General features: G+C 35.0%; 1 protein-coding gene across 3 annotated transcripts; it reads right to left on the bottom strand.

Moving 5' to 3' along the window:
* Positions 1-434: 434 nt before the first annotated feature.
* LOC149828953 (Peptidase S41 family protein) lies at positions 435-16217 on the bottom strand. 3 transcript variants are annotated; one of them, XM_090017817.1, is made up of 12 exons: positions 15853-16217; positions 14849-14930; positions 10468-10598; positions 9129-9215; positions 8007-8085; positions 6930-7018; positions 6718-6756; positions 6353-6472; positions 2481-2567; positions 2255-2404; positions 2004-2111; positions 435-831 (listed from the first exon to the last, which is right to left on the bottom strand). In XM_090017817.1, the coding sequence occupies exons 1-12, from the start codon at positions 16117-16119 to the stop codon at positions 583-585; spliced, it is 1488 nt and encodes a 495-aa protein (XP_089873943.1). In that variant the 5' UTR covers positions 16120-16217; the 3' UTR covers positions 435-582. The 3 variants fall into 3 exon arrangements, with proteins under 3 accessions (XP_089873943.1, XP_089873945.1, XP_089873944.1); XM_090017819.1 differs by lacking the exon at positions 15853-16217 and adding an exon at positions 15267-15332; XM_090017818.1 differs by lacking the exon at positions 9129-9215 and having other exon boundaries at positions 15853-16205.
* Positions 16218-25811: the final 9594 nt, after the last annotated feature.

Raw genomic sequence — 25811 nt, 5'->3', positions numbered from 1 at the left:
TTATATCCTTCCAGAAAGAGAGAAAGAGAGAGAGATTGAACAATAAAAAATAAATAAATCAGATACATGAATTTAAACATTGGTGCATCCAATTACAATCTCAATTATTGAGGTGGCATTTTATCATTTTCACGCACACACACACACACACACACACACACACACACACACAGATTGAATAATAGAAAAAAAATATCAGTTACAGGAATTTAAATGTTGGTGCATCCAAATACAATCTCAATTAATGAGGCATTTTATCATTTTAACACACCTAGACTAATCTCGCATAGTGACACCCATTTTGGAGTTTGAGTCTTCAGAAATCATACTGAAGTACAACTATATTAACCATATTATCTCCCTGAATATACCCACATTTTTGCCTTTTGAAATTTGCATGCAGTCCTTTCTTTGACAAATAACGTCATAAACAATTTCAGTATAAAGGTTACTTCTATTATATGCCCCAAGAGCAATGGGGGAACAATGGTGAATGACAATGCTATAGTATGTATAAGCCAATCTATATTACACATGTACAGATTTGATATATTTTATTTTTTACATGGACAAATTTGTTACTTAAGAAGCAGCTCCCTTTGAAGATTCTTGAATCTCCAACTCATGCTCTGCAACCATAATGCAAGAATCGGCTTCCAAGGAGGAGATGGTGCTATTACCCTTCAAATACGAACTTTTTGGTGTAAGCATGTCAGGTGTGCATTGCACGTCAGGTGCTATGCCAACCTGATCAATGTCATGCAGTGCTGGTGATAAATACTTGGCAACAGTCACGAACAAAGCAGAACCATCATGCAACTCGCTCACACTCTGCATCCACACAGCAAAATAAACAGAACAAATAATTAACAGCAGAAGCAACAAGAATATATTTTCAACAAACGATTTTATAGGTAAAAATCGTGATATTTTGAAAATATCCCCAATTTGATAGTGTCGCGATATTATCATGAGAATATAGCAATATCCTTGTGAAAATATTGCGATATTATTAATTATTGTTACTGTTTTTATTTATTTTCTACATGATAAATGTGTTTTTCTTCTTTATTTTGCAGTTTTTACTTCTTTTATTATATATGTATTTTATTATCTAAACATGATTTTTCTTACTTATTTTTGTTATTTTTATATCTTTTTTATTTTTTTAAGCCCCGAGATTTTCTTGAGATTTATCACCAAACCTATAATATTGCGAGAAATAGCCTCACCAAGATATAGCCGATACCGATATTTGTGACTATGATTTATTCAATCTCACAATGTTTTGATTCTAATTACTTTTGACCGACACTTGAGCAGATGTTAATTCGAAATCCTTGGGCCACTTCATAAATGGCTCAGCTTGACGCTTATCTCACAGTCAAGTTCCTATTAGCAGCCGTTATGGGGAGTTTGTTTTGCAGACAGGCCTGGACAAGGACACCCTATCCTGTCCTATCCGCGGACAGCCCTGGACAAGGATGATAAAATGTTTTTTTTTCAAAAGTGTCTATCCTGTCCTGTCCTCCCCTGTTCCAGGGGGAGGGCGGAACAGAGCCTGACATGAAAAAGCATACCAGAGGGATGCTTTTTCAACATTGTCCCGTGAGTCCCACATTTGCATGGGCACGTGGCCCCCGTGCATTGCACGGATGGTGGACACCACCGTCCATGCAATCAAATGCTCCTTAAAGGTAGACATAAATCATAACATCAAAATATGGCCAAAATGTTGGTTACTTGACAATATCATGAAAACAAAAGGAATCCAAAACATGCTGGACTAACTTACGCTCTTGCCTACAAGCATCCTGTATATGCCATACTGTGAATTTTCTAATAATAAATGGATCAGCTACTACAGAAGAACATGGAAAACAAAAAAAATCACTTCACAAGCAATGACGAGAAAAATATCAGAGCAGTAACAGTAGTACAACTGCAAGAGGAACAAATTGAACACTTATCAAACATAGTGCCAGTAGGGGCAGCACAATTACTTGAATCTTTCCTTTCCCGAAGGTCTTATGGCCTACAAGAATAGCTCGACCATTATCATGTAACGCCCCTGCCAAAATCTCACTAGCACTAGCACTTCCTTCATTCACCTATCATTGAAAACATGTCTTGACTTATAAGATTTACAATGAAAGAATTAAATCTAATGATGAAAAAATAAATCAATAAATGGAGATAAAATATCAAAGACATTCATAACTGTTGACAATTTAATTGAAAATTTACAACCTACCAGCACCACTAGAGGATTGTGTGTTAAGGCATGCCCATGGACCATGTTGATAGGGAACATATTACCATCACGGTCAATTGTGTTAACAAGAGTTTCATTTCCATCCAGCCATATTTGAGCAATATCCAACCCAGCTTTCACCAATCCACCCTGAAGAAGCAGTTTAAGAATGGATAACCAATCCCCCCCTGGTCAATAAAAGTGGGAAAAGAAAGAGAGAACCAACCGGATTGTTCCGAAGATCTAGTATATATGATTGCACACCTTGCTCCTCCATTGCTTGAATTGCACTTTCCATCTCAGTAGCAGCAGTCTGCCCATCAAGCAAAAAATAGAATAAGTGCAGCTGAGGAACAGCATAAACTGTTCTGGACTTATGGCCAGAAGAGGAGTCAATATCTCATACCAGTGAATCTTGATTCATTGCTTGCTTGAATTACGCAAGAATCTATACTATACAAATTTCCAGTCACCATGATAAAACCCATTAAAGAAAGGGTCCATTCATTTTCCTTGATGATCTCTATTAGCAGATATTCTAAAGAATTTGATTCAATGTTACCATTGCGAAAGCAATTGTGTGGACAAACCAGTACTACCATTTTTTGCACATGAAACACTAGAAAATTACAATTATTAGCTAACTTGTTTGCCCTTATAGATATTTGGAACTTTTTATCAGTTTTGGTTGTATGGGAGACTTTGTTCACAGGAATTTTTGTTCAGCTGTCTTTGCAATATCAAGCCTTGGTTTATAGGGTTCTTCATATAGAGCATGAAGATGATATGAGTCCTTGACCACGATCATCCATTCTAATGTATAATAACCAATTGCAAGAGAACCATCTAAGTAGCAAGTAATAATAGATGCTTCGATCACTCAATAATCCAGACCAATTCTTATCATCAGTTCATCACCTATCAGAATCAACCATAAACATCAACAACAAACAACCAGTACATGGTGCTATACAATCATCATTTGTAGCAAAGAATTTGACAAGAAAATCACAATAATATTGCCAACATCAGCATGATAAGACAAAATCAAAATCAAAATCAAAATCTGTCATCATCAAATCACGGTCAACATAACAAGTGCACAATATGATCAACTTATTGCCTACATTCTCATGGTGTCTCATTACTATCACCACCAGATCATTATCATCATTAACAACAGCTCCAATATCAAAACCATTCTCCACATCATTATCTAATTCATCACAGCTATAATAATTTATTTTACCTTTAAGAACATAATAAAGATAGTCCTCCAAAAACAGAGAATGGTACGCATTATCATCACCACCACCACCATCATCCCTCTCTCTCTATATATATATATATTTATATATTGTTTATCTAACTTTAAATAAGTTATAATTAATGTTAGCGATATTCAACTAATTAAAATAACAAAACACCATGAAAAGCAATGGTATTTCTTAAAATACATTGTTATTTTAGGGGTAGAGTGAGTCTTTTGTTTAAAATCAAATATATTTTTCAAAAAGTAACATGTTTAGTATTTCAACTTGAAAAGGAAAGTGAATTTTTTGATGCAAAAGGTAACAACATATTATACACAATGTAACAGATTTTAAAAGTGTTTTTATTATTTCAATCAGTTGAATGCTGCTAACATTAATAATAGCTAGTTTAAAGTTAGCTAAATCCATACAAATATATATACATATAGAGAGATGGATAGATAGATAGAGAGAAGGTGGTAGCTGCTAACCACTTTTCTAGCTAACTTCCCAGCTAACCGGGCTTTCAAAGGGGTTTTCCCATGTTTTACTCAAATCCGACCACACAGATGTGTTCAGCATGATCAATTTACTGGGAAACAACACTTGTATATATATGTGCTAGCCAAGCTGTTGAGGTGGTGCTATCGTAACTGAGCTCATAGTTTCAAAAGGCCATAGGTGAGGCTTTAAAGGCCTATGATAGCCTTAGAGGCTTAAGCCACTTTGGGAGGTAAAGAAGCCTAAGCCTCTCACAAATAAGTTTCCTACATAAAGTCATGGTGTGACAGAATTACTTTAAAAGTTTTCCTTTCACATAAAAATATAGCCCTTTAAAAGATACAAAACCTCATTTTAAGCACAAACATGAGCGGGTAAAAGAACATTAACACACTAAACTAAAGATTTAAAGAAAAATATATATATTTGCAACCTTTTTGAATGGTAACTCTTGCAATCGATAATCTATGTCAAATGGATACAGATGCAGGAACGGGACACGATGGGGATACACTTGGTACAATATGATAATTTTCAAAAAATAGGATGAAAGGAGAGCCATACACACACATAGATGTGTGTATGTGTGTGTGTAGAAAACAATAATTCTAAATAACTAAATGTAATGTAATTAATGACAAATTTTAAAAGAAAAATAACTCACGTGAATACAAAATAAGTAAATAAGACTGTAAAAGGAAATAGATAAAGTTAATGATACAATGTTGACTGTGTGTGAAACTGATTTCACTGTGTCCATGAAGTGTCAAAGTGCCAAGTGGTGTGGACCAAGGTTGCCATACTAGGAAGCGGAAGCAGGAAACGATACGAGAAGCAAAAGCAAGAAATGAGACATTTTAAAATTTACAGGAAGTGAGAAGCGAGTAATCAATTTAAAAGCGAAACAAGAATAAACAAGGAAGCAATATGGGAACTGAATAGGAATCAAATAGAAAACAAAAAAAAACTAAAATAAAAATGACTATTCTTATATTACATTGTTTTTTTAGTGTAAGGACTATTTTTTTTTTAAATCTAACAATGATGGTTACCGATTTAGAGAAAGCACATGAGAAGTGAGTGAAAGTGTAAGAGGAAGCACATGAAAAACATGAAAAGAAACGTGAAATAAGCATATAGAAAGCATGTAAGGAAGCATGGACAAAGCATGTGGGAAGCATAAGAGAAGGGTGTAAGAATTGAGGTTTCATGAAATTTCGGAAGTGGGGAGTATCTCTTCCAAAGAGAAGCTTCCAGTAACTTTGGTGACACAGGATACACACACTAAGTGGAGTGTTTGAGTGACATAACCACTAATAATTTCCATTACTAAGAAACTAGACTATACAGCTATAATGCACTAAAAGAGTGAAGAAGCTAATTGTTAAATTATATGTACAGTTATGTATATATATATATATACTAGTTAGTATGTATCATACTATTTAACTAGTATATGTATTATATATATATAATAATGTATATAACCTTTTTAGGTTTTTTTATTTTCTTCTTTTTTATTTAGTGTACTTAGTGGCTGTTGAACTCAAAGTTTCCAGTCGAAGATAATAATCAGAAGATAATCCTAATAGCTTTCAATCTCATGTTGGAAACTACCAAGTTGCAAACTACAACATTTATTAGCATTTCCACCATGATTATATAGAAATAGTTGTTTAACTCTATAATCAAATAAAAGTAAAATGTTAGGGAATGGGTTACAAAACAAGAACATAAAGGATGTGAACAAGTAAATGAAAAAGGTGCAATAAAGATAGATAATAGTTTCCTTCAAGTACTTACATCTCTAATCTCATTTTCATGTGATTGATTTATACTGCTAACAAGAATCCACTAGTTGTGAGTCAAAGTTCTACATGGAAATTCTTCTCAATTCGAATAATAATATATATTAGCATCAAGTCATTGGAATGATATGATAAGCAATTCAATTTTCTACTGGTATTTGGCTTTCAGAAACATTTAAAGATGAAAGTCTGATGTTGTTTATCTGACAATTTGCATCCCCTAAAAATTGTGTATGCATTATAGGTTAAAAAAAAGAATTTTTATTTTTTATGTTTTAAAATTTACACCTCAAAACACATCGCAGCCGATGCTATACATTTTTCAAGAACACATCACTAAGCCTCATGCCCTTAAAAAAGCCTTGACCGAGATTCTTGGGTTCAAATCCCATCAGATCTTAACCAGAGAGAGAGAGAGATATGAATTTACAAAATGTAAACATCACCAAACATGAATTTCTTAGAATACAAGCATAGAAAATAGCATCATAAAGAAGCCAACATGAAAATGACAGGCCAGGAAAAGTCAGAAGCACCTGGGAGAATGCAGTCAACCTCACATATCCTGTCTTTGACACATGCCCATCAGTTGTTATGTGAGGTATCACAGCACTGAAGATAGGTGAGAGCCTAATAACTTCACGAGGTAGGGTGACCTACAATGACATATAACATTGTTCAAATATCAGACTAACTTTGCAACAAATCAAAATGATAGATTAGATAGAGGAACTTGATAATGCAGTTCTCTATTATTCTGTAAAGGGTACAAAAGCATTTTTTTAACAGGTGCTATGGATTTTTTGAGGCTGAAGTCAAGCCTATCTTTTTGAGGCATTGATTAATGCTCATTTACTCAAAAGATGAATAATTGAATATGAAAAGATTTATGCAAAACTACCTCTCTAAGTTTGGAGGAGTCAACATCATGTTCTGTCCCCTAAAAAACACAGAAAGTAATTAGTAACCATATTGAGAAACTGATATGTCATTAACAAGCTCATGATTGCATTAGATGGAGTAGGAAAAAAAGTAAGATACCACGTTGAAGCCGGTTAACATGTATAGGTACCTCATTTACAATAATGGCACGTAAATGGGATGATTACTTACATTATGCAGTTTGACAGTGACAAATGTTCCAACACGCCCACGAAGCTTTTGAGCAGCTGCCTCACTGTCAACCCCATCAAGCCTTTCCCCTGTAATTTATAGGATCTATATGTAGTGCTCAACTTGATGGTTTAAAGGGAATGAGAAACAACAGACAATGAAGAATCTGAAAGCAACTTTTAGGAAAGTCATAGCACACAAAATGTAAAAGATGACTAAGCATATAATAAATGCATATAGATCATATTATTCAAAATATTGTCCAATTGAGTAATCTTTAGTCAGGTAAATCCAAGAAAAAAGAAGGGAGTGTCGCATTTGCAAAGTAACTTCTTTGAGTTCTTTTTTTTTGGCAGATTTCTTACTGACAATTTCCATTTCATGATTCATCTAATGAAGTAAACTGGTCTATGAAAACATTTCCACTTTGTTTTCATGGGGGCATTTCAGATGGGCAGAAAATTGCCAGTATGAAAAGCAAAGTCATGAGATGTAATCCTGGTCATGGATATACTGTTCTCCCTTTCTAAGACGCCTAAATTTTTATGAGGATCAAGAGGAATTCACATTTTTTAGTCTCGTGGCCTTGTCAATACTATGTAACACTTGCATATGTTGTCTATCAATGATATTATCCATTTCCAATCTCAATGTTTGGCTAAAACTTTCCTTGACAAAGCTGTCAGATACAACTACCCTAGAAAGTCTAAGATGAAAATTTTGAGCCCAACGTAGCTATCAATCCACTGCCTAGTGTAGTCCACATGTAACTCTAGGCTCTCCCCGTACTGTCCCTGTAAATGACAAACTAATAATGCATGACTCAAGCTTGCACACTACCATGTAAAAATACAGATTCATTATAATAGTGCAAGGGAATGAATCAATTAAAGTAAACTACTTTTTCTTGCACAAGTGAAATTTCTGCCAAAAATGTAAAAACACAATAGATACGCTTCCGTGGAGACCAATAAATGCGCCTTGCAGGGCAAAAGTCCTTACACTACTCTTTAGCCATCATAATAAAATTTTGAATATGAAATATTGAAATAAAAGCAGCTTGGGATGATAACAAACCATCAATCTCCACAAGTTCATCTCCTTCATGTATACCAGCACGTGCAGCAGGACTTCCTTCTACGCAAGATAAAACAACCTACCATCGGTCTAAGAATTATTAGAACCTATATGTGGCACATTCACAGAACTGAAGAGAGCAACAAGATTGATAATATAATCTGTTACCAACTGCAACAGACATGGTAAGCAAGAGGGTGAAAAATGGAGAATAACAAATTGAACAAAAATAAATATATAACCTGTAAGAAATTTACAGGTATTTGTGTCACAAGAAAGAACAACATTCTCTACTCAATCGAAAAAATTGACAAATATATAGCCATGGTCACGTAGAATGGATATCACAACCATTAATTCATAATAACACAAAAATATAAGGCTGTTCTCAAGAACCGGTTATCCTATAGAATAAGTCATGTGCTTCAATGCTACAAAAAACATCAACATATTACAGAGCAGAAAATGAGAACCGGTAGAAAGATTGTAACTTTTGAAACTTAATCATATGAAAGAATAAAATAACAGATCAGACATTGGTGGATCCAGGATTTTGCTTGAAGGGGGGCAATTTTTTTTTATAATAAAATATAATATAAAACTAAAATATAAAGGGGGCAATATAAAATTTTATATTTTGCTTAAAGGGAAATTTTTATAATAAAATAAAATATAAAACTAAAATATAAAGAGGGGCAATATAAATTTTTATATTTTTCTTAAAGAGGAGCAAATTTTTTTAGAATAAAATAAAATATAAAGGGGGGCAATATAAATTTTTATAATAAAATAATGAAACATTTCAAAACTTTAGGAGGGGCTTGAGCCCCTCCTCGCCCCCACTGGATCCACCCTGAGATCAGATGTTAAAGTTCCAAACAATATATCCGATGCCGAAAAACTCTCACAGCTTGAATCAGTTAGCAAAGAAGAAGCAAAGTACCCAAATTTCAGGGCAAAGTAACAGAGAGGAGAAGAACTGCCATAAAGGAATTCCATATATGGCGTCACACATAACAGTGTTAAGAATGAAGTAACAAATCATTCAATTTATAGAATCAATGGCAAAAACGTCGATGACCAACTTGAGAAAAAAAATTGAGCAGTGGTGCTCTCACTTACGAGATGCCCTGACATTGGATCAGCATTGATGAAGAGCCCAACCCCTTGCAGGTTGCCACCACTTCCTATTCTAAAGCTTTGGTACTCCTGTTAGGACAAAAATCTCACCAGAAATCACAAGAAAACATGCCGTTCAACTTCAAATAAAGTAGGTTGATGTGCACTGTGGAAAGAAATGACAATGGTGGTGATTCAGAAAAGAAATTATGCACAACATGCAAAAGGCAAGCTGCATGGTGATGAACCCAGCATCATGCTGCAATCTTGCTGAGAGAATGCACACATAAAGGTGCTACTTGTGTTTGGTGTTATGTGAGTGGCTGAAACCAGTATTCTGTAGTGCGGACAATGCATTAAAGACATGATTATATGCAGGCACCACTAATTCTGTTAAAATATGTGTACATGTATATATAGTGTATACATACATGTAGTATATATGTAGCATATATACATACATGTATGTATTTTGTTTTCTTTTTTGTAGAATGTATTTTAGGATATGTTTGTAATTTTATTTTTGTTTTTCTATTTTTATTTTTTTTGTATTTTTAGTTCAATCAAACCCATCAAAGGCACTTAGGTCTTTTGGTGAGTCAACTAGCCGTTAGAGCTACCTAACGACTAGTTGAACTAGCTGTTAGGATGCTTCAACTGCCAGATGCTCTCTCTTTTGGCTGTATATATGAGACTTATGTCCTACTCTATGTATGCATGTTTTATGCATTTTATGATCAATAAAATATTTATTTTTTTATATTGTACGTGTGTGCTATTGTGACTCTTGAGAGTAACCCCTTTGTGGGTTGTGTTGTGATATTGCCTTAGCAGGCATTGTTTTTAGTCCTTAGACATATCATTACACATTCAACATATAAGTGGTAGATTGACATTAACTTAAGCAATATACCAGAATAACTTGCTTTCCTTGGGGCCTGTTTGCTTCACTCAGATTCATGGGAAATGGCTAGTTTTTTGTATGAAAAGGGGCCATTTTCCACTGAGTAAAAGATATGTTTCTCATGTGGGACCCAGGTAGAGCCCTATTGTATCAGCGTGGTTAGGTGATCGGGCCCGAGCTGCACAAATCACAGAAAATCACTACTGCAGCGATTTTCTGTGTAAAACAAAAACTTCAAAATAAGAAGTTTGGTTAGGAAGTTCTCATGTATAAATAGAGAATTCCAGTAACTATCTTAAACCAACCAACCGCAACAACCGTGCATACCAAAAACCGTCCATCTCAAAGATGGATGATACTGATGGGACCAATCACACCTGTAATATAAGAGTATATTTTATAGAGGTATATAAAAAAAGAACTAGCATGAGTAGCAACCTTTGGGCTGATAATTCTAGTGAAGGGATCCCCAAGAGTTGCAACCATTCCCTTGATTTTACTGTATGCTGCATCAGCTGACTTCAATGGGAACATCTCGACCATAGTCTGCTGAAGCTTCAAGTCCCAGTCTACATATGCATCAATGATAACAACACATAAAGGTTCAGTGCAATATGAATGCCATAAAATGTTTTGCATTGAAAGAGATGGATAAAAACTAGAAAAAAATCAAAATTTGTGACAAGTAATAAAATATATGGGTCTAATTGAGTTTTAATTTTACAAAATGTGGTCACACACACACACATTCAAAGGAAAATTTTTTGGGTGTTTGCTTAGTCTGAACTTACATAATTAATTTTTATAACTTCCTAAAAAGCATGTGTGAGATTAGGCACTTTTAAAGTTTATATGTTCTTAAAGCAATCAAAAGTCAATGACTCATATTGCACAAAAACTTAAGCAAAATCAAAATCAAATGTTCTTGTTAAGTTGATTCAACTCAAAGCATGGTTTTTAGTAAATAAGCAATGATAAATACATCTACAAGTTTGGACCAAACAAAGAACTACTTCAACTACAAAGAAGTGTTTAAGTTTAGGCGCTACTAATATTCTCATCTCTCTCTCTCTCTCTCTCTCTCTCTCTCTCTCTCTCTCTCTATATATATATATATATATATATATATATATATATATATATATATATATATATATATATCCTTGCTAAAAGAAATAAATGGGTTTTTTGGCTTTTCATTATTTTTTAGCGGTTCAGATCCCATAAATGTGTTGGGCATGATCGATTTACTAGGAATCCACACCTGGATCATGTGTTTTCGATGAAAAAAATGATATTTAGAGCTTCAAAAATTTACAGAGATTTTCTACCGTTGATTTTTCAAACCTTATAAAAACCCACCAATGTGTCAGAATCAAACACTTCAAGAGCTGATCCCTATAAAATCAAGTATATAGATCACATTTGTAGTGTCCGAATTTAAAAATAAAACAAAAAAAGCCAAAAAAACCCATTTTGCATGTTTCATTTAGCACAGATGTATTACCCTATATATATATATATATATATATATATATATATATATATAGAGAGAGAGAGAGAGAGAGAGCTTAACATATTAGGCCCCATTTCTCGTTCTGCCCCATAGGTTTTAAGTGTTAGCATGCTCGATTTAGTGGGAATCGACTCTTGAATCATGTTTTTTCGACGAAAAAACATGTTTTTCTGAGCCAGAAAAAATTGGTACCTTCATAGCCATTGATTTTGGATCACCAGAAAAACCTATATCCAAAAGTCGGTTCCCACTAAACAAAACCTATATATCACATCTATGATGTTAGACATGAGAAAAAAATACTTAAAACTATGATTTTTGAATGGGCCTAACGAGACCTAACAAAAAAGGGGGCCTAAGGAACACATTACTCATGTATATATATATATATATATATATATAATGAAAACCTACCCAATGAACATTTTATTGGATTTTTGGTGTTTTTTTCAAAATTTTGACTGTACAGATGTGATCTATATGCTTGTTTTTATAGGAATCAGTTCTTGGTGCATTTGATTCCGATGCATGAATAAATTTTTATAAGTTTCAAAAATCAACGACGTACAATTTTCATAAATATTTGAGGCTCCAAATACCATTTTTCTATCCAAAATTCATGATCCAAGTGTCGATTTCTAGTAAATCAATCATGCTGAACACATCTGTATGGTCAGATTTTTGAAAAAAACATAAAATTTTCCCTTAGGTAGGTTTGGGATCGTTTTCATTGGGTAGGTTTGGGACCGCATCATCAAACAACCAATTGTTGAACAAAGGTTGGATGAGCTGGGCGCGAAGGTCTGGGCTGAAAAATGACCTTTAGCAGTAGTCTTGGACTGCTGCTAAATGTTATTTTGAAAAAAAAAATGCATGTCGAACGATCAACGACATGCGTTTGTCCGACGTAGTGTCGAACTCTTAACCTACTCTCTCTCTCTCTCTCTCTCTCTCTCTCTCTCTATATATATATATATATATATATATATATATATATATATATATATATATATATATATCAAAAGAAGGTCCAAAATCTACAACCGATCAGTGATCAATGGCGTTCCTTCTCTAACTATCGAGTTTTTCATCGATCAAACTTTACATATTGGATTTTTATCATTCATTTAGCAAGCAATGTGTTTTAAATTATGAATTTCTAATATTTAGATGTGTTTTTGAAAGCACTAAAAATCAATGGCCCACAATATTTTGTACTGTAAAGTATTAAATGCATTGTGAGCCATCGATTTTTCACGTCTCAAAAAACATGTCTAGATGTCATAAAGTCTTTGTATAAAGGATATTTCTTATTAAATACATTATAAAGAACAAACATATAAGGTAAACTCTCAAACATTGGAGAAGAGGAGCCATCGAATCAACCTTCCTTTAGTTGGATGGTCCTCTTCCTTACATATATATATATATATATATATATATATATATATATATATATATATAGAGAGAGAGAGAGAGAGAGAGGAATGAAAACTTGCCCACTAAAAAACATGTCAAACCTACCCACTAAATCCAGTACCCACCTATGATCAAATGCACCACTTCACACGGGTCTGCCAGTTGATCGGACGAGCGCTCGGAGGTTCTAGGGGAATGGTGCATTAGGGATGATGATGATAGTTGGCACATCACCATAGGTTGACAGATAACGCCGGAAAACAGAGATAAAGTAAGCCGGAAAACTAGTTCTCTATAACTATGCAAGGCTAGAGCACGATAAACGAGTAGCATTGCGAAGTATCTCTGATCATCGATCTGAGACCACTGTTGGAAAGATCTTGACGTGTAGTATGCCAAAAAGCACTTGGTTTACCCCAATTCCACTAGAATTGGTCGGATTCTTCGCCGAAAGATGCAACTGTACCACCAGTGGGTAGGTTTGGCATGTTTTTAGTAGGCAGGTTTCCATTCTTGTATATATATATATATATATATATATATATATATATATATATATATATATATATATATATATATATATATGGTAATGTTTGCTACCCTCCTACATAAGGAACCTCCTAGTGAAATATTTTAATATTTTTCTTTTTTTCTTTTGCACATCTTACCCTCCTTGTGATCTACATATTGAGTTTAGTAGAAACCAGCCTTTGGATCACGTTTTTCTGATGTATATGTAGAATTTTATGAGGGTTGAGAAATTAATAGCCTACAATGTACTAAATTTTCAAACATCAAAGACATTTTAATATCAAAATGCATTGTTTCAAAGTTAAAAGGATTTTATCTCTAAACCTGTTGCTTGCAAGCCAAACACTTTTATTAGTTATACAATACATCTAAAATATTTGTTACTAAACGAGTCTATAAGAGCCAAAAATTGAGCTGAATAACTTCTGTTTGTGTTCGACTTGTTAAGCCTACTTTACCAGCTAGAACAAGCTCTTTACGAGACAAACATGAGACAAACCATGAGCAGCTAGTTTCATTAGACAGCCCTTGCAAGTTATTTCATAAAATACGTACGTCGTTATTAGTCCATTTCAGCAAATGACTATGTGATCCCAACCATGCCAGACTCAATCCATACCAAACCCTGTAAGGTTAGTTAGTGTTTGGTGAAAAAGAAGAAGGTCCGAATTTGAATCCGGATTGGACCTAAAGAGACCGATTCGTATATATGGAGTAGAGCATGGTTTGTGAATTTTCATATCAGATCCGGGTCCCATCCGAGTTCCAATTAAGATCAGTGAACTTTAATGTAAAAGAAATAAAAATTATTATTTTATAGAGAATGGACCGAGTCTGGTTCATGTAATCCTCATAGGACCTGAGTATGGTTTTCCTTATGGTAGACCCAATCAGATCAGGGTCTGGATCTGGTACCTGCATCTCAAAGTCAGATCTGGGTTCCGGCCTATCTAAGTCTGAACCAGATCCGACCCATTGGTGACATGCGTGGATACGGACACCGACACATACAGGCAATATTTTAATATTATTTTATTATTTTGAATGTTTTAAGGTTTTATTTCAATAAAAAATACATTTTTGACATTAAAAAATCAAAAAACTAGTTTTTTATTGATTAAAAAATAAAAAAATTCCGTTTCCTCTTCTCCAAAAATGATTCAAACTTTCGTGTCCACGTGTCTTTGTGACAGCCTGATCCCAACTTTGGTTGTACGGCACCACTCTACACTTTTGATGGCTAAGAGCGGTTCAACTGGCTCAAGACCACCTTAGCCTAAAGTCCTCAAGCAGTGGGCAGTAAAACCTAGTTCTAGAAAAGCCAAAAAAGATTCAAAGATCCAACAGATATACCTTGGTGATTAAAGGTGGGGTCTACGAAACTCTCTCGAATCACACCCCATGCCTCAACCAGAGTTCGCTGCACCAGGTTCACCTGCACCACAAACACAGTGCACAAGTCAAGTCAAACCTTCGCGCCAACTCGGACCAGCTCGGATCAGCTCAACCTTGAGTGTCTTGTGGACTAAATCCAACTGGGTCTAGTGTCTAAAATCTCAAGACTGCGGATTTGACGCTTAGAGCACAAGGCATAGGACTCAACATGGTTTGGCTCGGGCTTAATCAAACCAAAGCTGATATCAAGCAGCCGAGTTTGGGCAGGTCAAACCCAGGCTTGACTTCGACTCCACTTCAAAGTTGAGCACCAAGTTTGGCCATGTTTCAGGCAACTAAGAGTTCGCATGGTCAAGCCATGCAGTGTACCACTCACCAGTCCAGTCAACATCCAAACGGACCAATTCGGCTGCTAGAATTCGCCAACTTCAGTCAAGTCCAATGGATCCAACTGAACCCATTAGACCCAAGTTCGACCCCTTCCCATTGCCTGGTCCAGTCAACGACCAAACGGAAAACATCAACGGATCCAATCCAACCGAACCATTTGACCCGTTCCACTTAATTTGAACGACGGGATCAGGATCTTTTCCAAAAAAAGGAATAAGGGCATATCAGTTAAAAAAATGCAAATCCCAAACCACGTTACAAAGACACGTTGACACGAGGATGCATGACGTGGTAGGAGACAAGGACACGACATTTCTATTTTTTTAATCAATAAATTCTAATTTTTGATATTTTAATGTTAAAGTTGCATTTTTATTAAAGTAAAACCTAACATATTAAAACCAATAAAATAACATCAAAATAATGTCCGGACGTGCGAGAACCCGTGTTTACGTGTCTCAGTGTGCCCACCGCTCGTGTCCCTAAAAGACATTGACACGACACGAGGACTCCGCAGAGATTTTTCTTTTCCGCAATTTACCCTCAAAAAAACAAAAAATGATTCGTAATACCTCTCGAGTCCGAGATGCTGGGAACGCGACGGTGAGAGACTCGGCGTTGAGGGGAGAGCCGGTCTGGGAGAGGACGGTGGCGGCGGCGGCGACGGCCATGGCGCTCCTCCGGACGGCGGCCTCCCAACCATCTCGGCCGTCCGATCGCCTCTTAGACCGGATCGAGAGGCAGCTTTTAGGCGATCGGCCGGCGGGACTCCGTCCGATCGGCGGGGCCGAATGGCGACCCGGGAATTTATAGTTTAGTCTGGGGCGCAGAGCGTCCATCGCCAACCCTCCCTTGGGTGCAATGAACCCCTCTGCTATTCCTAGGGTTTCCTTAAAGACTCTTCAAAGCCAAAAACGAAGAAGAAGAGAAATTGGGTGCTAATAGAGGAGAAGATTCTGGCGGAGGAGTAAAGAAAGGAAAAAAAAATCGGGGATTCCAATCGTGCACGGAATCCGTGGCCGGACTAGTGACGCGTGGCGGAATCTGGGTCCACTTGCTTGATGCATTTGTGGTTCTCCGAGAGTCCGGGGATCTTTTCCTTTTTTTTTCTGGTGGAAAGAATCTGATGATAAAAGACTATTTTAACCCTAAAAAATAAGAAGGTTAATTTGACTAGGTCATAAATGGGTACGAGGTCTGAACCAGGATCTAACCAGAAAAGAACCTATATCTAGGGGTGGGCTGGCCCGGCTGCTAATGGATTTTGGTCCGTTGGAAAAACCTTGGCCCACAACCCACCCATTAGGCTCATGAGCCTAATTGGGCTGGGCCTATTATATAATATCTAATATATATTATGTCATATATAAATACTTTAAATTTTTAGATCTCGAAAATTATGATTTTTTTTTTAAATACTTTTAAATACTTTGACAAAATTGTATCTGAAAAAAACTTGGTGCGTTACTTTTCGTTTATATTCATAACCATACATGTCTAAATTAATAATGAAAGTTTATTTAACAAATTAAATTAAATAAACAGTCTTGAGCAATTAAAATTGCTCTCAGTTAATTAAAAATACTTAAAGATTGAGAAAGAAATGACTCAGTCCCCATCACAACCTTCCGCCATTGCATATAAGTTCACTCAATTTCTGAAAAATATTAAAATTCATAGGGTTAGACAAAACTTGTCTCAATAGAGAGAACTATACAAACATGCAAATTAAAATAAACATAAATTACTTCAATTTTTCATGCGTTTAACAAAAGTAAATACAATGAATTTAAGCATGCATTTCTAATATCTCTTACAAGCATGCATTTGTGAAACTAACTTTGATGCATCATTCATTCAAGCATAAGTAATTAAAGATGCATGAACATAATTAAAAATGCATGCACTTACAATTGTAGAAACCGATCTGATGCATTGATCAATTCTTATCTTTAATTAATTTTTTTTCTTATATAATGCATGACATGCCTATCTAATACATAATCTTTTAAGTTATAATTTTCATAATATTGCGGGTACAAACATAGGCAGAAGTCTTGGGTCAGAGCCACGACGCAGACAATGTTTTCAATCAAGGGGTGACTTTATCCTAACTAGGTAGCATTCGCCAGTGCTGGGTAAGAGATGCAAAGGGTGAGAGAAGTTCTTACACTACCATCCTGATGCATCAGACTTTACTCATGAGATTCTATACCTCCATGCTGCAGTATAATGTAGATGGTTCATCTATCTTCATAGTTGAGGAAGAGCGACCTTTCATACTCAAATCGATACCCACGAAGCCAGACTAATATCATTCACCTTCTCTTAGTGAGTATCAATCTTTTAATATTATATGTTCAACTTTTAATTATTTATTTTACATGCAACATTCATTTAACAGTCTTATTCCATAAATTTGGCCACTTCAGGGCCTAAGGATGCATTTTCGAAACCTTTAATTCGAGATCATAACATATGATTTATTCCTTTCAAAATCATATGTGAATGCATAAACAAGGAAATAATTTTTTTTAAACAATTGATGCATCCATTCATCCACATCATCATTATCACGTACATGACAATTATATGCAAGAAATTACAGTATGCTCAATTAATTAAGCTTCATATTTAACATTGGTCTTGGTAATATTGCATAGGCCTAGTTCATCTCAAAATTGAAGCCCATATGCACCAAGAAAACATGGAGCTTCTTGTACGACTAAATGCATTCAAACAACGCAAATTTTATAGGATGTACATGTTATTATCATATCAAAAAAATACAGTATGTAATATTTCTTAACATTCACATCAATAAGCATAATGGACAAATTCGGTCCATTTATTTAATAGAGGCCACAAGGGCACGCTTGTGCCTTAGGACATTGGTTAGTTTGTGCCTCACAAGTGGACACTTACAGTTTTTGCAGTAAACAAATTTTTAACAGTACATAACAGTCTAACATTCATTCGGAAAAACACTCATACATATATAAATGATTCATAAATATTTCGGTAGCCAGGTCTTAAACCGATTCTAAACTTGCAAAAACCCAACTTTGTTCGACTGTTACAAAGGATACAAAAAATTTTACATTTGATGGTCAGAGCTAAAATTTTCACAGTTTATAAAAAATTTTATCAGTTTTTCGATGCCGCAAACCGTTCATAAAAATTTATCTATATGAGGGTGTTACAAATGTTTTGGTATAGACCTATATTTTTCTGTTTTGACTATCACAGAACAATACTTAAAATTTTACAATACTCATTTCATGAATAGAGCTTAAAATTTTACACTAACTGCAAAATTTTGTTAACTTTCTATTTCAATAAACTGTTCATAAAAACTCCTTCGGGCAAGAGAGATATGAGTAATTTATCAGTTGGGTGTCAAGCAAAAAATATGTAATTCTAAAAAATATACATTCTGGTGGGCTAAAACAAGCCACCCAAATTAATACTTTTGATTTTTTTACATGAATATACTTCAAAAATTCATAGAAATCATCTACATTAATCCTAACTATTCTACCATGGACAAGTCATGTTTTCGCAACTGTTAGGCTAGAAAATAAACCTGTCTCCAGAAGCCAATTTCCTCATAAATAGATTCGATAAATTTTACAATTAAGCATGTAAAACACATAAATTTTCTATGTAATAAAATCAGAAAATCATGCTATAATTCCAGAGTATTGACATAAACATTCATTACAATATCTAACTAAAATTTGTACCAAAATAATTAGATATTACATGATTTTTATAAAAATTATAGAATTTATTTATTAAAAATCTGATAACATAAAACACATATTTTCTATGATAAAACTCATAAAAATCATTCTAATTTTTACAGTACATTCATACGAAGATGATTTATTATTTCTAACCAAAATTTGCATAAGAATAACTAAGTAATATATGTATTTTACAAATTTTATAAATTTTATTTTTGACAAAATTTAGAGCATACATATATCTTTTCTTTTTTATTTTTAACTCAAAATCTGTCTACTTTTAGGGATGAATCAATTTCTTCTATAAAAAATAGAAATCACCCTCTTATTCTTATATCAAAATTTTACTTTTTAGTTTTTTATTAAAAAATCAATTTAAGTCATCGTACCCGATTTTGGGAAAATCAGTTTTTAGAGGGGTTTTCTTTCAAAAACCCCTTTCTAACTTATATTTTAGCAACCCTAAGCCAAACCCACGTGTGAGAGTCTAAGTTTAGGGTTTGTACTTACACAAATTTAGCAGAATTCATGCCCATGAATTCTGATTTACGTGCAGTGCATAGAACCCCCTACCTTTTTGGCAAAATCGACTCTTACACGTGTGAATCAATCTTCTAGCATAAATCAGCCATCCAACATGTGCAACGACCTTACCAACGATCACCTTATACTCCTCACACATACATAAGAGTCTCCCTTGTTAGGCCAAGGAAGAGCACACCAATGATTTCGTATGGGAGAAAGAGGGGAAAGTATGGAGTAAGGGGAGGAAGAGAGGCAAGAAGAGAAAAATTTCCTTGGAGATGCAAATAGGGGAGGTGTGCACCCCTCCTTTGTTTAAATAGGGAGTTTGGGAGGTCAAGGGTTGGAGTAAATCCCAGCTCTTGATTTAAGATTAAGGTTTGTTTCCATATATCAAAGCTCTCTTCCTTTCCTTTTTTTTTTCTTTCTAAATCCTCTTTTTTTGTATTTCCAATTTAGCTACTTAGGTTTATCTTTATTTTTATGATACATATAGCATAATGTGCATATAGTATGACATATGGTAGGGGTCACATGGGGTGGTTGACCCCATGGGCCAAGTTCTTTCCATAATCAAGATTGTCAACTTGCTTGCCAAGTAAGCAAGTTGACTAGTCTAAGTTTATTATTTATTTATTTTTCTTTTATTTATATTTTTTTTCTTTTTCTTCATTCTTTCTTTTCTTCTTTGATCCAGCTATTTTCCCTCCTAGAATCCTCTAAGAGGGGATGACCCTCTCATAGAGAGCTTGACTTGCCAAGATGGCAAGTTTTGACTCTAAGGCTTATAATGGAATTTGAAAATTTTGGTTTTTAAAACTTGATTTTTAAGTTTCTTTTATTTTTGTTATTTTTAAACTTTAAAATGAAGTACCAAATAGGATGGGACGACCCACCTATGGACTCCTACAAGATTAAAAAATCTAGTTTATTTTTTAGTTTCAATCCATTAAATAAATTCCAACTTAATCCACTTGCAATTCAAATTCAATTCTTTAAAAAATCAAATATGGAATTACATGAAATGGCACTAAATAAAATTTGAATTAAGCTTAAATGTAATTACATGTCCTCTATTAAAATTCAAAAATCTATATATTTAAATTATTTATTTTATGTATCCTTTCTAAAGATAATTCAAATTCTTCAAAAATAATTTATGAAGAAAAGGGATTCAACAGGGTCGATGAAACCCTTGGGGTGTGTAGGGGTGTTTCTTACACTTAGAAAATTTTGTCTAAGTTCTACATACTCTATACTCAACTCAAATTATCATTATCTAGACTGTTTAATTTATTTTCTAAAAATGTTTTCTTATAAACGAACTTCAAAAGCAATCTCTACTCGGGTCGGCAGAACCCAGTGTCGATTTGAGTATTTTATTTTATTTTATTTTTTTTTATAAATTAGATTTCAAACTCATGAAACTAAATTCAAATTTATTGAATTCACATTGCACACATATCAAATTAGCTTAGATTCGTCTGGAATCCTATTCGACATTATTTTGATAAAATTTACCAGTTATTTTATTAATTTATATCTTTTTCAGAAATTTGATTCTGAATATGAATTTTAATTAAATCAGCTCAAATCAACTTTAATTTTTCATAGGATGTTTCTTATAATTTATTTTAGGCTAATTTATATTTTTATACTTCTTTCTCATAAAATTCATCATTAATATTGTTTTTTTCATTAAAAATATCTTAAAGAATTTACATGTATTATTTCTAGATTCAATCAAATATTCTAAATTCAATTTCAACAAAAAATATAATTTATTTTATATTTTAAACTTGAATTAACATTTAATTAAGTCTTAATTTAGATTCGAATCAAACTCAAATTTAATTATAATATTCAATATATATTTATTAAATCTGAATTCAAATTCAAATCCGATTGAAAATTAAAACCCTGATTCAGAATAGATTCTTCACTGAAAATTTATTCTGAATCCTAATAAATGTTTTAATTATAAATTAATTTTCATCTTAATCTTAAATAATATTTTACCCTTAATTCACTATAGTTTTTCGTAAAATATTAAAAATTTATGAGTTTTACAGTCTGAATATGGGAGCACGTATCCATTGGAAGGCTCCTAAGGCATAACTGTCACCCTGAATTTCTGTGTGTTGCAATGTGGAGTTGGTCACATAGCAAAGAGGTGACTGATCAAAATGTGTTGTGTCCTCACATGGGATGTGCCCAATGTGCTACATTATTGCGCATGCTGACTAAGGCAAATCTAAGTAATGTTGATGATATTTCCTATATTTTATAAATAATATAATATAAGATTAACAAACTTTATTTTGTAAGTAAAGTGGTATTCCTATAAAGACGAGGAGGAGAAGGAGGAGGAGGAGAATGTTGATGTGGTTGTGAAAGTGAAGAATATTGTGAGGACAAATATTTGGTTGCACAATATAAAGTTGAACAACAAATGGCCAATCGAGTGGTCCGATAGTTTGTGTTTGTCCCACAACCACACCACCACCCTCGCACTGTTAGCAAATATGTCACACTAATAATAAAATATTAGACAAAGGATTACCCCATAATATTCCTCTTTGAACTTAAAGACTAATGTGACGACAAAGACATCGGCTTGACATCTATGATACAATTCTATGATGATGAGGATATAGGTGTTGAATCCCAACAGGTTACATGCAGTCCCTCCGCAAAGAGGGGTATTGAGAAGGATGCAGTTGGGGTTGTAATGCCCCAAAATTTTGAACTTGTAAACTTTTAGAATGACTTGAAAAAGACTAGAAAAACCTTTGTTTTTCAGTGTTTTTGTTTTAATAAAATCATCAAAAATATTTTTTTTTTCAAAAAAAAAGATAAGTCGATAACCTTGGGCACATTAGCGGAAAACCTCTATTTCACAATAGATTGTATCTTCACAAAGCATTTAAAAAACCATATGCATAAGAAAAAAATATCAAGTTTATACAAAATACGATTTTCTGAAAAAATCCTTATATAAAATACAAAACCCAAAAGATATATCAAGGATGCAGGATGCTAGCGGAAACAGTGGGATCTCAAAGCCATCTTACAGTCGCGCCATTGTTCGTCTCGTAAACCTAATCATCACATGTACCCATAAAATGGGTCAGTTTCATGAAAAACTGGTAGGTGTGCAAGAAAGACAATATACAATAACTCCAGCATATGCATTTAATTCATACATGATATATAATTCAATAATAATATAAACAAATCTAGCATATACAATTAATTCACATATGATACACAATTCAATAAGTGATGTAAGATAACTTTGTTTTGATATTAGTTGTCATGCGGGTACACACAAGTGTGAAACATAGAAACAACTGAGACTAATCTGAAGGTTTATTATGTCATATATTTTCGACACCTCAGGTAGCTAGCTGAGTCCACTCCTAAGAGAACAATTGGTGACCGAGAGAGGATTCCTCAAAAGCATACGTGGCAACAGCTACATCCAACATCTATAGAAGTTCATGAAATCTACTACCTATGATAATCTCTAGTAGTCCCGTCCCCTAACTTCGATGATTGGGGGCACCGAGTCATTAGCTCGAAGAGTGGTTGTTAACAACCTGTCCATCAAAGTTTTTGTACCAATCCATCATCTTCCTTGATGAAAACAAGAGGCAAATGGGTGCATCAGGTTTTATTTAACTGATGACCCATTCTACATGCTCTGGTCTTTAAAACCATCTTGAACATCTTACATGTGAAGGTGATCATCACCATTATATGATTTCAATAATGTTCCATTTGCATGCTTCGAGGTTACCACAAACCTCTCATCCAATCATCGTATTACTAACATGTCGTGCCTATCTAAAAGTATGGCTATGATGAGAGGGGTATTGGTTTCTCAATAGAAACCCCAACTTAATGTTTTGTAAAAGAAATGATGCAACTATTTGGTTTAGTTTGACATGATTTGATCTTTCCAACTATTTTTATAACATTGTATGATTTGCACGATACTAGATTTACCAAGAATCTCTCATCCAGTTATCATAGTATCAACATGCTGCCCATGTCTCACGATATTGCTTATGATAAAAGGGGTATGTGTTTCTCAGTAGAAACCTCATCAAAACACATTCCCATGCCCTAACCAGGGATATCCGAGTCATATAGGACATAAAATCGAGCTTGTAAAACATTTCTCTGTAATGTGCCGGCTTGGGAAAACTTAGTTGCAAATTGGCAACCCTCATGTATGCAGAATTTGCTTTGCAAAACTATGCATTTAAAAGGCTGGATTCTAGCAAGGAATCTTTTTTCTTTAAAATTCTAGCGTCCATGCACAAACCCATGTCTTTTGAAAAAGAGCGAGTAGGGAACAAGTAAGATATGATACACTCTTGCATGTCCTACAAGGTTGCATTTATGTAAGAATAATACATAAAATACAATGCAAGTCTGTGCACATTACAGTGCAATGACAAAGTATAAAGCAAGACTCGAAGTGCAAAATCGCATATTAAGCTAAATAAGTGTGTAAGCAGTGCACGAGGTGTGAAACCATACCTCAGTTAAATAAATGTGCAAGTAGTACCTTGTGCACTAAAGCGTGGTGGTAAAGTAAATAACATAAAGGAAAGAGGATAAGGATTGCAAAACTGTATCCTTGAATTAAATGCGTTAGTAGCCTATGCTCTAAAGCATGGCGACAAAGTAAATGACATAAAGAAAAGAGGACAAGGATCACAAAACTGCATTCTTGAATTAAATGTATAAACAGTAACCTGTGCACTAAAGTGCGATGACAAAGTAAATGACATAAAAGAAAGAGGACAAGGATCACAAAACTGCATTCTTAAATTCAATGCGTAAGCAATAGCCTGTACATTAAAGCGCAACAAAGTAAATGATATAAAGGAAAGAGGACAAGGATCGCAAAACTGCGTCCTTGAATTAAATGCATATTATATATATATATATTGTTTAGTTCACAAGTTTTAAGATTTGTCCTTTATTGTCCATTGTGCAACTTTCCTCTACCTCGAAGATTGTCGAAGTTGTTGATGTCTCTGGGCATAGGTGATCAAAGGCTCGTGCCTCAGGGCGCGTACAAAATTCATTGCACTGATGGGGTATGATGAAAGACTCAAAGTACTGCATAAATGACACAAGTAAGCTTCTTTATCAAAAACATATGTCGACACGTGTGAGGGGCTAAACTTGAAAAGAGGGGAGGGCAGGGTTGCGCCCCTACCCATTGTCTTTGAAAGGAAAAATGGAAGACAGGGGCCGTGCCTCTTCCCGACAATAACAAAAGAAGAGAGGGGGTAAGGGATACACCCCCTGCCCGCCGAACTGACCAAAAACAGGGAGGGGGCATGAGGCAAGGGGTCAGTGCCCTCTGCTGACACCCCTTAGGGAAACAAAGAGAATGAGTAGGGAGGGGGAAACACCCTTCTCTTGCTGAAGCAGAGAAACGGGGAGGGGTTGCACCCCTCCCCTGCCAAAAAAAAAAGGAGAGAGAGAGAGAGAGAGAAAGAGGGCATGGAGGGGGGCTGCGCCCCTCCCTTGACCGCAGAGATAGGGAACCAAGGAGTGGGTGATGCCCCCTTCCTTGTTAACAAAGGGGAAACAGGGAGGGGCATAGCCCCTCCTTTGTAAAAAGGGGAACCAAGGGAGGGGCGACACCCCTTCCCAGTTAGCAAAAAGGGGGACAAGGAGGGACATCACCCCTCCTCTATAAAAAGGAGAACCAGCGAGGGGGCAACACTCCTCCCTAGCAAAATAGGGAGCGAGGAGAGGGACGACGTCCCTCCCCTGACTCAGAGCGTTTAGGGAAGGGGGTTTCACCCATCCCCCAACCTCATAGAGAATAGGGTGGGGGCGGTGCCCCTACCTACAAACTGAGGAAGCAGAGGGAGATAGAGAGAAGAGAAAAAGAGAGATGGGGAGAGGAGAGAGATACAAACTCACCTGAGAGGAAGCCGGTTGGTGGGTCACCGACATCGAGTGGTCGGAAAAAGGGAGAGAGAAAAGGGGTCGAGTGAGAGAGAGAAGGGGTGTGTCTGTGTGTTCTTCTGAGCGTAATCGAAGACCCCCTCCCCTTTTCGTGCTTAAATAGAGCACAGAGGGAAAATGGGTCTGGATTCAAGTTGAATTCAAAACTTAATTTTTTAAATATAAATATATATATTTTTTATGGGTTTTTACAGGGGCGAAGCACAAAAGGTCTGCAAGTGGAGCAGATGCAAAGTTGACTCTTGCACTGACTGAAA

The sequence above is a fragment of the Nuphar pumila genome, chromosome 9 (assembly GCF_984573655.1).
Source record: "Nuphar pumila chromosome 9, dmNupPumi1.hap1.1, whole genome shotgun sequence".
Lineage (NCBI taxonomy): Eukaryota > Viridiplantae > Streptophyta > Magnoliopsida > Nymphaeales > Nymphaeaceae > Nuphar > Nuphar pumila.
Note: the sequence above shows the minus strand (reverse complement) of the source record. Positions and strands in the feature narration are given on the sequence as shown.

Bases quoted from the DNA above. Each gene is read 5' to 3' on its own strand.
- LOC149828953 (XM_090017817.1), bottom strand. From the start codon at position 16,119: ATGGACGCTCTGCGCCCCAGACTAAACTATAAATTCCCGGGTCGCCAT. The intron at 14,931-15,852 runs GTATTACGAATC...TTTGTGGTGCAG, and splicing joins CAGCATCTCGGACTCGAGAG to GTGAACCTGGTGCAGCGAAC. The intron at 8,086-9,128 runs GTAAGTGAGAGC...GACCGATGGTAG, and splicing joins ATCCAATGTCAGGGCATCTC to GTTGTTTTATCTTGCGTAGA.